The sequence below is a fragment of the Nothobranchius furzeri genome, chromosome 10 (assembly GCF_043380555.1).
Source record: "Nothobranchius furzeri strain GRZ-AD chromosome 10, NfurGRZ-RIMD1, whole genome shotgun sequence".
Taxonomy (NCBI): Eukaryota; Metazoa; Chordata; class Actinopteri; order Cyprinodontiformes; family Nothobranchiidae; genus Nothobranchius; species Nothobranchius furzeri.
Window position 1 is genome coordinate 44,074,008 of NC_091750.1, and position 12,322 is coordinate 44,086,329.

General features: G+C 43.2%; 1 protein-coding gene across 4 annotated transcripts in view; it reads right to left on the reverse strand.

The window, feature by feature from the left end:
• Positions 1–12,322, reverse strand: part of LOC107386332 (protein turtle homolog B) — a 132,410-nt gene that overhangs the window by 75,383 nt on the left and 44,705 nt on the right. For 3 of the 4 annotated variants that reach the window (XM_054730484.2, XM_015960642.3, XM_015960644.3), the window contains exons 11-12: positions 3,916–4,066; positions 3,169–3,292 (exon numbers count right to left, since the gene is read on the reverse strand). In XM_054730484.2, the coding sequence (XP_054586459.1) occupies positions 3,169–3,292; positions 3,916–4,066 (275 nt within the window). The remainder of the gene's footprint in view (positions 1–3,168; positions 3,293–3,915; positions 4,067–12,322) is intronic. The other variant, XM_015960643.3, reaches the window with a different exon arrangement.

Consider the following 12,322-nt stretch of genomic DNA (forward strand, 5'->3'; position numbering starts at 1 on the left):
GAGAGCCTCTATCCAGCACATTTTAGAGGTTGCCCTGCTTTAAAACACCTGATTTTAATTAGCAGGTGATTAAAAGGCTTCTGCAGAGCCTGATGAGCAGTTGAACAAGTGATTCAACTTTGTTGAAGCAGGGCGACCTCTAAAACGGATAGTGGCTCTCCAGGACCAGGGTTCCCTTCCCCTGACCTAGATCATATGTCATTCAAACAGATAAGGGACACATACGGCGAAACCGCATACATGTGAGGCCGTTATGTACAACAACTGTTATTACACCAGTTACTAATGTAGAGCGTGGTACTGAGGATACAAACAAGCTGTACGCCTGTTATGCCCAGTTGGAAGATAGGGGTAGATACAGAAGGTACACCTTATGTAACAGCCTCAGGACAAGTGTCTAGTGCACCAAAGCGTTTAGACCTCTAGGGACACTGTTAAAGAAATAAAAAAGTCCAGATTAATATAAATGTTCTTGTTAGGGTGTATGATTAATAAAAAGGAGGTACGTATGGAAAGAGTACAGGTAGGGGTGCTAACTACAGAGGGGAGGTGTTGGATAATGTGGAACATGTTGTAACCCAGACATGGGAAGTGTTACCGTGCCAGAAACGGATGTGACGAGGGACTTCGGGGAATAAAGAAAGACATGAAAATATAAGCTGGGGTTGTCTTTGCCTCCTGCACCACTAAACGAAGCACGGTTAACATAACACAGACATGCTGACTGCTCAACACGCACTAACCATGGACTCAAATGTTAATGTAAACAAAAGCTCTGATATTAAAATCGATCCAGTTGATGTGATGCAGGTAGAATAAAAAACAGCTAGATGAGTGCAGACTCCTGCAGACAAGCGAAACACCGGTTTCAGTCGTCTTCATGGCGACAGATTTGGAGCGACGGCAGGGACAACCAATAACACGTTGGCATGATGCGGCAGAGCTAATCAGAGAGCTTGTGGGCGGGTCTAAGGGTTCAGCTTGAGGAGGCTGCCTCCATATGGTCCTAGTGCCTGACCTGTATTCAAGTATGACAAATTTGGACAGTAAAATCTGACGGAAGACAAAAATAAGGCACTTTGGGCACTTCAAACAAAAGGGGCAGGAGCATAAAGCACATGAGAGGCAGGACTAACCAGTTCAGAAATAACAATCAGAAAAACTGCGGAAATGCTGACTGTACAGCGTGACGTTGTACTCTTTTAGATGTAGTCAAAATGGCGCCTGGCGATGGCGCTAACATCTTTCTTTAGAAGAAAGGCTTTTAGCAGTTCTTTTTGTTGTGGTTTTGAAGACATAACCAGGAGGAAAGAGCTGTGGCAAACTCCATTTCAAATGCCATCTTCGTTGTTTATGAGAAACTGAGCGTCATGTGTGACATCCGCTGCTCAGTGCTGATTGGCGCAGTTAGAATTCTCAGGGGGTGGGGTTATTTGAATGGGAGAGTTACCAGACTTATTCTCTGTGGAGAAATAAACAGAGGACGAGTATGGCAGGCCAGGCTAGGTTATGGATCAGCACCAGAAAATTCTTGATGACAAATGAAGACGAGTCATGCACAGTAATTTGATAAGTGGATAAATACAGATTCATAACTGGTGCTAGCACTCTTGGGTGTTTTACGATAAGGAGCTTTTACTGCACTTATTACGGTAGTATTTCTCTGGCATTACAGGAAGTATGGTTGTCTTGCTGTTAGCTTGCTCTTATAGCTCAGAACATCTCATTAAAGGAAGTACAATGATATGAAATAATGTTCCACAAAAAGATCCTTTAACTCAGATATGAGGTACATCACTCCAATACCAGCAGAGTTTTCCACCAAACCACAAACTTTGCTGGGTGGACGGCATCCGCAACTGATTCATTATTCACTTCACACACATTTCACTGATTTATTGAGTTGTTGGTGATTGAAAAAGTAGCTTGAGATTTTTTAGAGCCGACTATTTGCTTCTAATTCACCCTTATTAGATATTAGAGTAAAACAAAAAGATGCTGTGGGTTCTTAGGGGTATAGGAAATAACTTCTGGGTCGCTTCTGTGTACTGGCTTTGGTACTTTAAACAACTCTGGAGTTTTTTACCTGCTGGTGTTGAACTACTAATGCCTGCTCTGCTTTAGCTCAGTGCAGAATCTTCAACCTTACAGAGTGTAAAGAGTAGCTACGTCCTCCTTTTGTTTTTTCTTTTTAAGAAGAAAATCCAGACACTACTGTTTTGTGGTTATTATTTCACTATCGAATTCTTACAAATTGCTGCTTTAAAAGTCTATAGCGATTACCGTATTTTCCTGAGTATAAGTTGCTCCGGAGTATAAGTCGCACCAGCCATAAAATGTATAATGAAGAAGAAAAAAAACATATATAAGTTGCACTGGACTATAAGTCGCATTTTGGGGGGAAATTTTATTATTTTTCTTACAAAATCTGAGACCAAGCATTTCACATTGCAAGACAAGTACTGGTAACAATAACAGAATAAATAACGCGAGCGCAGCAGCGCGCCACGGTCTCCAGCAGAGGATGGCGGTGTTTCAAACCCTCCCAGCGGGACAGGGTAGCTCATTCCTGGGTCGGAGCCGCCCGGCCCGTAGCAGCTCGCCACGGTCTCCAGCAGGTGATGGCGGGGCAGAGGAGCTTTTTCCTGGTCCGGAGCTGGTCCGCAGCAGCACAGTATACATAATGTGGTACGTAAGTCGCTCCGGAGTATAAGTCGCACGACCAGCCAGACTATGAAAAAAAGTGTGACTTATAGTCCGGAAAATACGGTATATGTGAGATTTTTAACTTGTTGTAGACAGAAATAAACTACATGGACATACTAACAGAAACAAAACGTTTAAGTATGATAGTGTACTACAGAAGTCAAGGCTAGACTCTCATATTTTCAATTAAACCCCCACCAGCATTCAACCCATGCCTTTTAGCCAGCCACACAGAGCCACAGCACAAGCAACAGCACAACAGAACAATGGGTCATGTTCAGAAAAGTTGCAATCATTTTATCGGGGCTTGTCTTGGTAACTCCCTGAAACTGGGTCCTCGTTTCTCGATTTACATTTTTTTACAACTTCTCTAAACGCAACCATAGAAAATGTTTTCAACTACATCAAGAAAAATACTGAAAGAAGAAAAAGCAGGAAGCAAAGCATGCTGGGATGACTCACACAACGCCATACCAGACTGAGAATGTCTGCTGGAAGCCTCCGTCATAGCCAGCCTCCCAGGACACGTTGACCCAGGTGGAGGAGGCTGCCACGTAGATGTTGACAGGGGCGTGGGGGCTTGTGCCTGAATAGAGAAACAGCAACTGGTAAAAGGGCATCTTAGTCATGAAGTGACACTGGTGTGGAGTCCCATGCTGCTTATAATCATGACAAAGGGAGGTGGTGTATTTTTGTTGGAGTGAATTTAAACTGATATGCAGCCAACCCTTGGAGCCATGTCATTGATGTGATTGGACAGGCTTACACCCAGAATGTATGTGACCATGGTCACTGAAGACAAGAACTAGCGAAAGGTCAGAGGTAAAAAATAAAAAACACTGCCTGGTTGTTCAGGCTAGGAATCGGTGTGTTGATACGAAATAATGTTCCACAAAAAGATCCTTTAACTCAGATATGAGGTACATCACTCCAATACCAGCAGAGTTTTCCACCAAACCACAAACTTTGCTGGGTGGACGGCATCCAGATGGGCTGAAATAATCCTTATTTCTTCATTGATAAGAATGGTGCTTTGAGTCAAATCAACACTTTGCCCAAGTTCAACGAGCTGGCTGTAACTGATAAAACCTCAGACCAGTCAACGGAGCTTTAGGGGTCTCAGAACTGTCTCAGCAAAATACGAATGAAATCATTGCATTAGAGTTCTGTTTGGGATCATATGTGTGTATCCAGGTGTTTAACAGGTACCTATGACTTGGACATGAGTGCTGGCAGTGATGCTTGTGGCAACGTTGGTGGCGACACACTCCCACTCCCCGTGGTCCTCCTTTGTAAGTGACTTCAGCTGTAAGCTCCCTCTGGGCAGGACATTGTGCTTACTTTTACTGGGCTTTCCTACCTGCAGTAGACCCAGGGAAAGAAAAGTTTGAGTCCAAAAGAAAGAGAGACACAGATGTACAAGTGCAATACAAAACTCTGAACTTTACATGATAAGCCTGAGATGAGGTGGTGTGGCACTGCAAATCTCATGAGATGTTGCACTGAGGACAAATATTTGATTAGCTAACATTAATCTTCTTTGGGGATTTGTGGACTGCACACTGGAGGAATACCTAGATCTTGATCTACAACAACACATACACATGGATACCACCCAACAGGAGATGTATATAACAGCAGGAACCTCATTAATAAAACTTTATATTAAATCCTGCTAAAAGTCTGCTTAAATTCAACAAAAAAAATTGTACCAAAGCTAATTACAATTATGATCTATAAGGCATTGTGTGCACACAGCTGCATAAAACTCCTGCTTTATAAATCACACACTTCCTAGAAATGTGCTCAGGTGTTTCTGGATCACATCCTGCCTCCTACACACCCACTTTCAGCCATAAATGGTTGATGCAAAGAACTTTATGAATATTCAGCATGTAAATACACACTGGTTTGTTTGTGGCATGTCACAAGTAACCATGGCAAACAAGAATAAAATCAAGATGCTTGTGCATCATGTAGAGGCACAAAAAAGTTTTATGCCTTTCAATTCAATTCAACTTTATTTATAAAGCGCCAAATTATGACAAGAGTCGTCTCAAGGCACTTCACATAGTAAACATTCCAATACAGTTCAGTTCATCAAGCCATTCACCAAAAAGTTTCCTATATAAGGAACCCAGCAAATTGCACTGAGTCACTGACTAGTGTCAGAGTCTTTACAGCAATCCTCATACTAAGCAAGCATGCAGCAACAGTGGAGAGGAAAACTCCCATGTAACATGAAGAAACCTCCAGAGGATCCTGGCTCAGTATAAGCAGCCATCCTCACTAGGGATCAAGAACACAGAGCAGGCACACACCAACACCCACCAACCCAAACACACACACAACATATATACCAAGTAGTGTTTCTATGGTTACATTGTGCTTTCTTTGTAAATATGAGATATGATCGCTCTTTTCAGCTGCAGCATTTGGGACAAGCTGAAGACTTTTAACTACATTCTGTGGACTTCCTGATAGTAATGAATTACAGTAATCCAGTCTTGATGTAATAAATGCATGAACTAGTTTTTCAGCATCACTCCTGGAAAGTATGCTTCTAATCATAGCAATATTCCAGAGGTAGAAGAAGGAAATCCTACAACCCTGTTTAACATGGGATTTGAATGACATGCCCTGGTCAATGATAACACTAAGGTTCCTTACTTTGTTCTCTGAGACTAATTTAATGCTGTTCAGGTCAGGTGATTGACTAAGCAGTTTCCTTTCCTGAAGTTTTGGTCCAACGATGAGAACTTCTGTCTAGTCTTGATTTAAAGGCAGAAAGTTTAGAGTCATCCAATTTTTTATGTCTTCAAGACAAGCCTGTAATCAACCTAACCGATTTTTTGAGTGGTGCAGTGTTGTTGCAGCATTGAGCTGAGAAGTGTTAGGTTATATCCCCTGCTAGCACTCAGCTTAAGGCTCAGATAATCACATAAGGAAATCCATTTTTTTTTATCTTGTAATCATTTTTGAGTATTTTATAATCACTTAAGATCCATGAGTTTTGCTGCTTTCTTAATTATACAATGCAACAAAGAATACTGACTCTGTGACACAATCATTTAATCAAAGTATTAAAGGCCTCTTATTCTCAAGTCTCCTATTTTATAAAACTGAATAAAGAATGCTTATTCGTGCATGCTATAGAATGAAACCACCATTAATTTACTCACCATGATTTGACAACTAATGCTTCACATATATATTAAAATGCTGTAACGGAATTGAAGTGATGTAACTATCTGGAGTTGTATTTTAATACACTGTAAGTAGATCACTTTTTATAAACAGAAGAATAGGCTGTTTTTATCATCAGGGAGTTTAATTAAACACTCTGTATTGACTTTGAGACAAGAAAAGAGAGAGAGATGGGATCGTCAGGAGGCAGCTGTGTGGAGATGAAAACAATGAACTTCATAACCTTACAATGCCTTTGACACATTTTTATTAAAGCTGCTAATATGGTCAAAGGCTGCATGAGAAGTTACATTATTGCACTCAGCAGCAAGGACCACTAGAGCATTGCATGAGTTAATGGTGGCCCAGGTCAAAGTGCACAACGAGATAGGGCACCAGATCCCAAAAGGGACTGGGAGACTTATGACCCCGATTAGGGCTGAGTGTCTCAGTTAGAAAAGAGCAATAAATAGAAGGAAGTGTGGTTTTTGTGTTGACATGACATTTTGCAGACTGCCTGGAAATGAGGTGATTTTCATCCTATAGAAAGACGGACACCAGCGGACCAATGGGAAGAGACCACATTTGCACATTCCCTTAATGATTGTAATAGGGAGCCTAAGTCACTTCTGCATCATGGGTCCCCAGAAGAACGAAAAAATGAATGCAAGTCAACGGGGCTAAAAACGCAATTTTCTAATTTCGTTTGTTTTGTGCCATAGACTTCACATGAATTTTAAAGACACATTTTGATACCAAGAAAGTGCTTATTTTTGAATGGGGGGGAACGATATTTTAGGTGTTGTGTGAAAATAAGTCCAGGAATACAAATGAGTTTCACGAAAGTGATGTCATCGAACCAGACATGGAGAAAACTGAGGAAAACTGGCTGTAAGTTCAGCAATCTTCCCACAATAGGAAAGAGTCACCATAAATCTGGTCATTTGGTAAGTAGCAGCTTCTTTGGGGAGAGGAGATGATTTGCGACGTGCCGATTTCTAGTTTGTAGTCATGCTAATTACGAACTTTTACAAGCTAGTAAATCTCAAAGTACTTGACTGGTGTGGCCGAAACACCCATCAATAATTTTCATTTAAATTGCAGTACAACATGTGTGCAATCCAGGGTGTAAGACAAAGCGGATTAGAAAATTGTGTTTTTAGCATTGACATATATACTGGACAATGTGTTTCCATTGGCTCCAATAATAAGTTTTTAAGCCGAAATTGGAGGTGACCACCACCGCCGTTTTGACCGTGTCTCAGGTTCCATCAAGCCCAGACAATTCCATAAAAGGGAAAAGAGGTGGAGCTGAGGGTGGGGCTGTAAGGCTAGAATAAAATGACGACACCTGTCGAACTGAAGCTAACAAAGGGAACTATCCAAGCTACAACCGGAGTTAACTGTGCACAACACCGGAGCTTCTAAGTCAGATGCGCCGAGCTGACCGCTGGGTAAAGTCGGGTAGAACACAGAGGTCTCCCGAGAGCTCCAAAAGCCGGCAGCTGCGCAGCAGACAGGCACCGCTCCGATCAGAGGTGCGTTGAGCTGCCGCTGGGGAGAACCGGCTGGAAAACATTGGTTTCCATCCGAGAGCTCCATAAGCCGGCAGCCGCGCAGCAGACAAGCGCCACTCCGATCAGAGATGCGTTGAGCTGCCGCTGGGGAGAACCGGGTGGAAAACATCTGTTTCCATCCGAGAGCTCCACAAGCCGGCAGCCGCGCAGCAGACAGGCGCCGCTGCGATCAGAGATGCATTGAGCTGCCGCTATGAGTCCATACCGATAGTCGGAACACAGCTCCACCAACACGTCACATTTCAACCCATTTTCAAAAATGCAGCGTTGTGTTAAATGCACTGGGTTTTACCCTGTTACATTTCAATTTCATGGTTAAATAGTACATGTTAAAATCCAAGCTCAGCTAGTGCAAGAGCGGCAGTGACCTAAAATACATAAATATAATTTTACTTACTGAAAAAAATGAAGTGGAGACTCCTTGGACGCTCTATTAGTGCACAAACGCTACAACTAATGGTCTAAGTTGAGAGACTAAAAATGGCGGAACAGTTTTCAGGCAAGACCGAGGCTCAGACTGAGGCCTTTCCCCGGAGCTACCTCTGTGGTTACGTGGGTCTGATGCTCAATAATTATTCAGAATTTTAGGCATTTAATCCACTTACAGAAGAGTGACCTGTAAACTGTTATCATTTTCTGTGGCTGAGAAATAAATTGCCAGAGTTTAACTTTAAACAACTGTTTTTATTGTCTTTTATTATTCACCTAGGAGCACGTACTGAACAGAAGCTATGAAGCAGCGGACAATAAAAAAGAGTGGTCAGATGGAGGCAAAGAGGAAGATGGCAAAACCCAATGATAACCTCCAAAATGGCTGCACTATGGTGCTCAGGGATCCGTGAGATATTCCAGATTTAAGAGTAACATTAAATGATGTAACATTTAGTTACAATAAGAAGTGGTTCTGTGGTTCTAAATACAGTAAGATGGTAGTTCCCTTTCAGTCGATTCACTCGGTACAACGAAGGAAGTATGGGACATCACACCCTCATGTGGCCTGGCTGAAGACACATTTAATCACGCGTGTAAGGCAAATGAAAGTGACGCTGCATGGAGGCTTCCGCCCTCCACTTATAAGCGACCGCGTCACTGTCATTCCTCAGTTCTTACGCAGTTCACCTCGCGGAGTACACACCTGAAAACTAGCTGCGCTATTGAAAGATAGCTTAACTGCTCGCTGACTGGACGCTACTGCTTTCTGGCTAGCATTCCTGCCCACCGAGTGCTATCTTCTGTGGCTCTTCAGCTTCTCTGCTTTCGCTCCGCTGTGTGTCTCGCAATGAGCACCGTGTTGGATGTCGCTTCACGGAAAGCCGCTTCGCGCCCCTGTCCTCATGGCTATGGATTCTTTTTTCACGAGAAGGACCTACACTAAGTGTGCCCGGTTTTTCTGGGAATTCTCCATGCCAGGAGAGCGCTTGTGGACCCAGAGTTCTGTCACCAACTCCGCCGTCCCACGCTCGAATGGCACGTGAAGGTCCTACAACGTCTCCTGGGAGACGCTGCAGTTTTGCAGCAGGACCCCATGCTTTCCCGTTCGGCCCGGCTTCACCCGGCTCTGACGTAGACAGCCTAGTGATTGATGTCCCAGCTACTAGCTGAGCAGATCAGATGGAGATGACGGACAATTTAACCGGACCAGACCTAGAGGCTTCTCAGTTTCCTCCTCTGGCAGAGGATGAAGGAGACATTTTGGACATTTGCCCCGACGGTCAAGACTTACTGGAGAACGAGGAGGTCTTCTCAGCGGTGGAGTGTTCAGCTCCAGACGCTACTTCAGCCTCCGAGTTGCGAGATGACACTTCTTTTCTCCCGCTCTGCCGGCGTGCAGCGGGGAGGCTAAAAGTGGACTGGCCCGCTCATCCACCTGCACAAAAGATCCCGGGACCGACCATGTTCGGGTTTTGGACCCTGTTGGGCTACAAAACCCCAGTTTTCTACAGTTGAAATCAACCGGTTCAGCTACGGTTAAACCTCACAGTCCAAAGAGCATTTGTTAACGGCCCCAAGGGTCGAGAGTTGTACTGTATGTTCTCCCGCTCTGCTGGAGAACAGCAGCTTTCCTCCGGTGGCAGACAGGATGTTCAGAAAGCCTCCCGTTCCGCTAGAGGGCAGCAGCTCCCCCACCAGGGCGCTGAACGGTTGCTGAGCAGTTGCTGAGCGGTGAAACTTTACCTCTGGCGAGCATCCGCAGTGACCCCATGGGTCGGGCGCACGATTGCCATGGGTTACAGACTGCAGTTCCTGGTCAAACCGTCCGTATTTACCTCTGTTGTGCAGACATGTGTAAATACCGACGCTGCGGTCGTGTTACGGGAGGGAATTCAGACTCTTCTGTTGAAAGGAGCTATTCGAGCGGACCCTGTCAAGGACACAAACAAAGGTTGGTACAGCCGCTACTTTGTTGTCCCCCCCCCCCAAAAAAGGGGGGGGGGGGCCTTCGGCCTATTTTTGATCTGCGTGTGTTAAACAAGTATCTGCGAATGTACAGGTTCAAAATGCTAACACTCCAACAGCTACTAGATAAGGTCAGTCCCAGAGATTGGTTTACTACAATCATTTTCACAGATGCTTATTTCCAGGTGGGAATCCATCCCGATCACAGGCGGTTCCTGCGCTTTGCTTTCGAAGGGAACGCCTACGAGTACACGGTTGTGCCTTTTGGGTTAGCTCTAGCTCCCCACACCTTTTCGAAATGTGTGGAAGCCGCACTAGCCCCCCTCAGGGAGGAGGGCATCCGGATCATCGTGTAAAGGATGGGTAGTTTACATCTTACTTATGAACCATAAAATGTGAGATTCCATAGAAATATGAAATATCAATCTGATGGATCTTTGAATATTTTAACCAGAACATCAGAATTTTTTATTACAGGGATTACTTGACACTTCGTATTAACTCAGAGGAAAGAAAGAGGGTCAAGTTTATAATAGTTTAGAAATTACTTTTTACACAATTTAAACAAGACAAACATTAACACTGTGTACTGATGGACTAAGGTGGAGTGACACGTGCGATGATGGTGTGTGTGTGGAATGCTATTATCCCTGTGGATCCGGAGAAGCATTTAGATCTGAGTGGGAGTGGATGTTTCGCTCTAAACTTTAGTAGGAGATTTATAACACACATGGAACGCCATCTGTCAGTCTACGGGTCTACGGCACATTCCAGGGTGGCCTTTTATTGTGGGCAGTCTAAGGTACACCTGTGCACTACTCATGATGTCAGATCAGCATCTTGATTTGGCACACCTGTTAGGTGGGATGGATTATCTCAGAAAAGCACAGGTGCTCTCTATCACACATTTAGACTGATTTGTGAACAATGTTTGAGAGAAATGGTAATATTGTGTACCTGGAATGAATTTTAGATCTTTAAGTCCATCTCATGAAAAATGGGAGCAAAAACAAAGGACTTGCATTTACATTTTTGTTCAGTGTAGATAGAGTATCACAGCTTATTGGTCATAAGTAGAGGTAAAATATAGAGCTCTTAAAGCACTTAATTTCCCAAACCCTTGTAACGTGAGGAAATATGGGTTTTCTGTCACAAAGGTGGTGTTGGACTCAGCTAGGTCAAAGCTGGGTCATTGAGAACTTTCACCCACAGATTAAGACCTGAACGCCAGCGAGTCTGGGAGGAAACCATAACATCTGCCACCTGCAGTACCAGAAGAAGGAGTTCTCATGGACAAGTAGTCATAACATAACAAGTCTTAAAACTTTGTTTCTTGATTTTAATGTTAAAGTAACCATTATAATTTTGCTCATTATGAATGTGTTTAATCAAATGAATGGTTCTTATGCTTTGGGTAATTATAAGAGATTTAATTAATCCATTCTTAATTAAATGATAATGTTGAGGATGTTTGTTACTGACCTTCACAAACACTACACACACCCATACACAGATTCTCACAGTAAACTCCAAACACATTTGCTGACGCACACGTTTGCTTTGAGAAGAGAAAGGTTTTTGGTAAGTTTCAGTTTTATGATTTCAGTTCGTGCTTGACAACGAAAGAGAGAGGACGTGTGAACAACCGCTAACGGGGGAACAGAGCCCATTGGCTCAATCCCCCCCTCTCTCTCTCACGCTGTTTCTGCCAAGCCAGGCAGAATAGCTGAATCGCAACTTCTAACGCAGACTCATTACCGAGTCTTTTGATTTCTGAGTGAATTAACTTAAGAAAGCGCATCGACAAAACGCTTTACCATCAACGTGTACCGAGGGCAACTCTGGACCGGTTCGCGGCACATCTTTGTCTTCTTTGCCAGCCAAGGTGCCCTGGATGAAACATCATCCTAAGGTGACGTCCTGGGTCCAACAGAGGGTCCGATTTTCGGTGAGGCAAAACACGACAGATAGCGTTTTGATGCATCTTTTCCAACTAAACCTAAGTTTATTCAAACCATCACTTTTCACTCAGACACCTGTTTCTTCCTGAAGAAAAATCAGATGCACACACGCATTCATCTCACCTCATGTTCAATTCTCACGACACTTTGCACACACACGCATCCATAACCACATCCCATTACTCTCAATCTTCATTCATCAACAGAAGGTCTATTTGAGCAAGAACAGCATATCAACTGTTAAAGATTGTCCCACAAGTTGCCAATGTTGATTGTTATTTCCTGTTTGTCAATTTCAAAATCATTAGTTTAATTTGGAGAATTAAAACTTTTAATTGTCAAACTGGTTTCCTCATTGAACTGAAACACAGACACTCAGATATTATCGTCAGTTTATCGATGAAAACAACCTTTGAGTCTTCTTAACAATATAAAATTTGGTTATTGATTTATTAAAATTTAATATTCCGAATTAATACGTAGCATGGTTCCTCT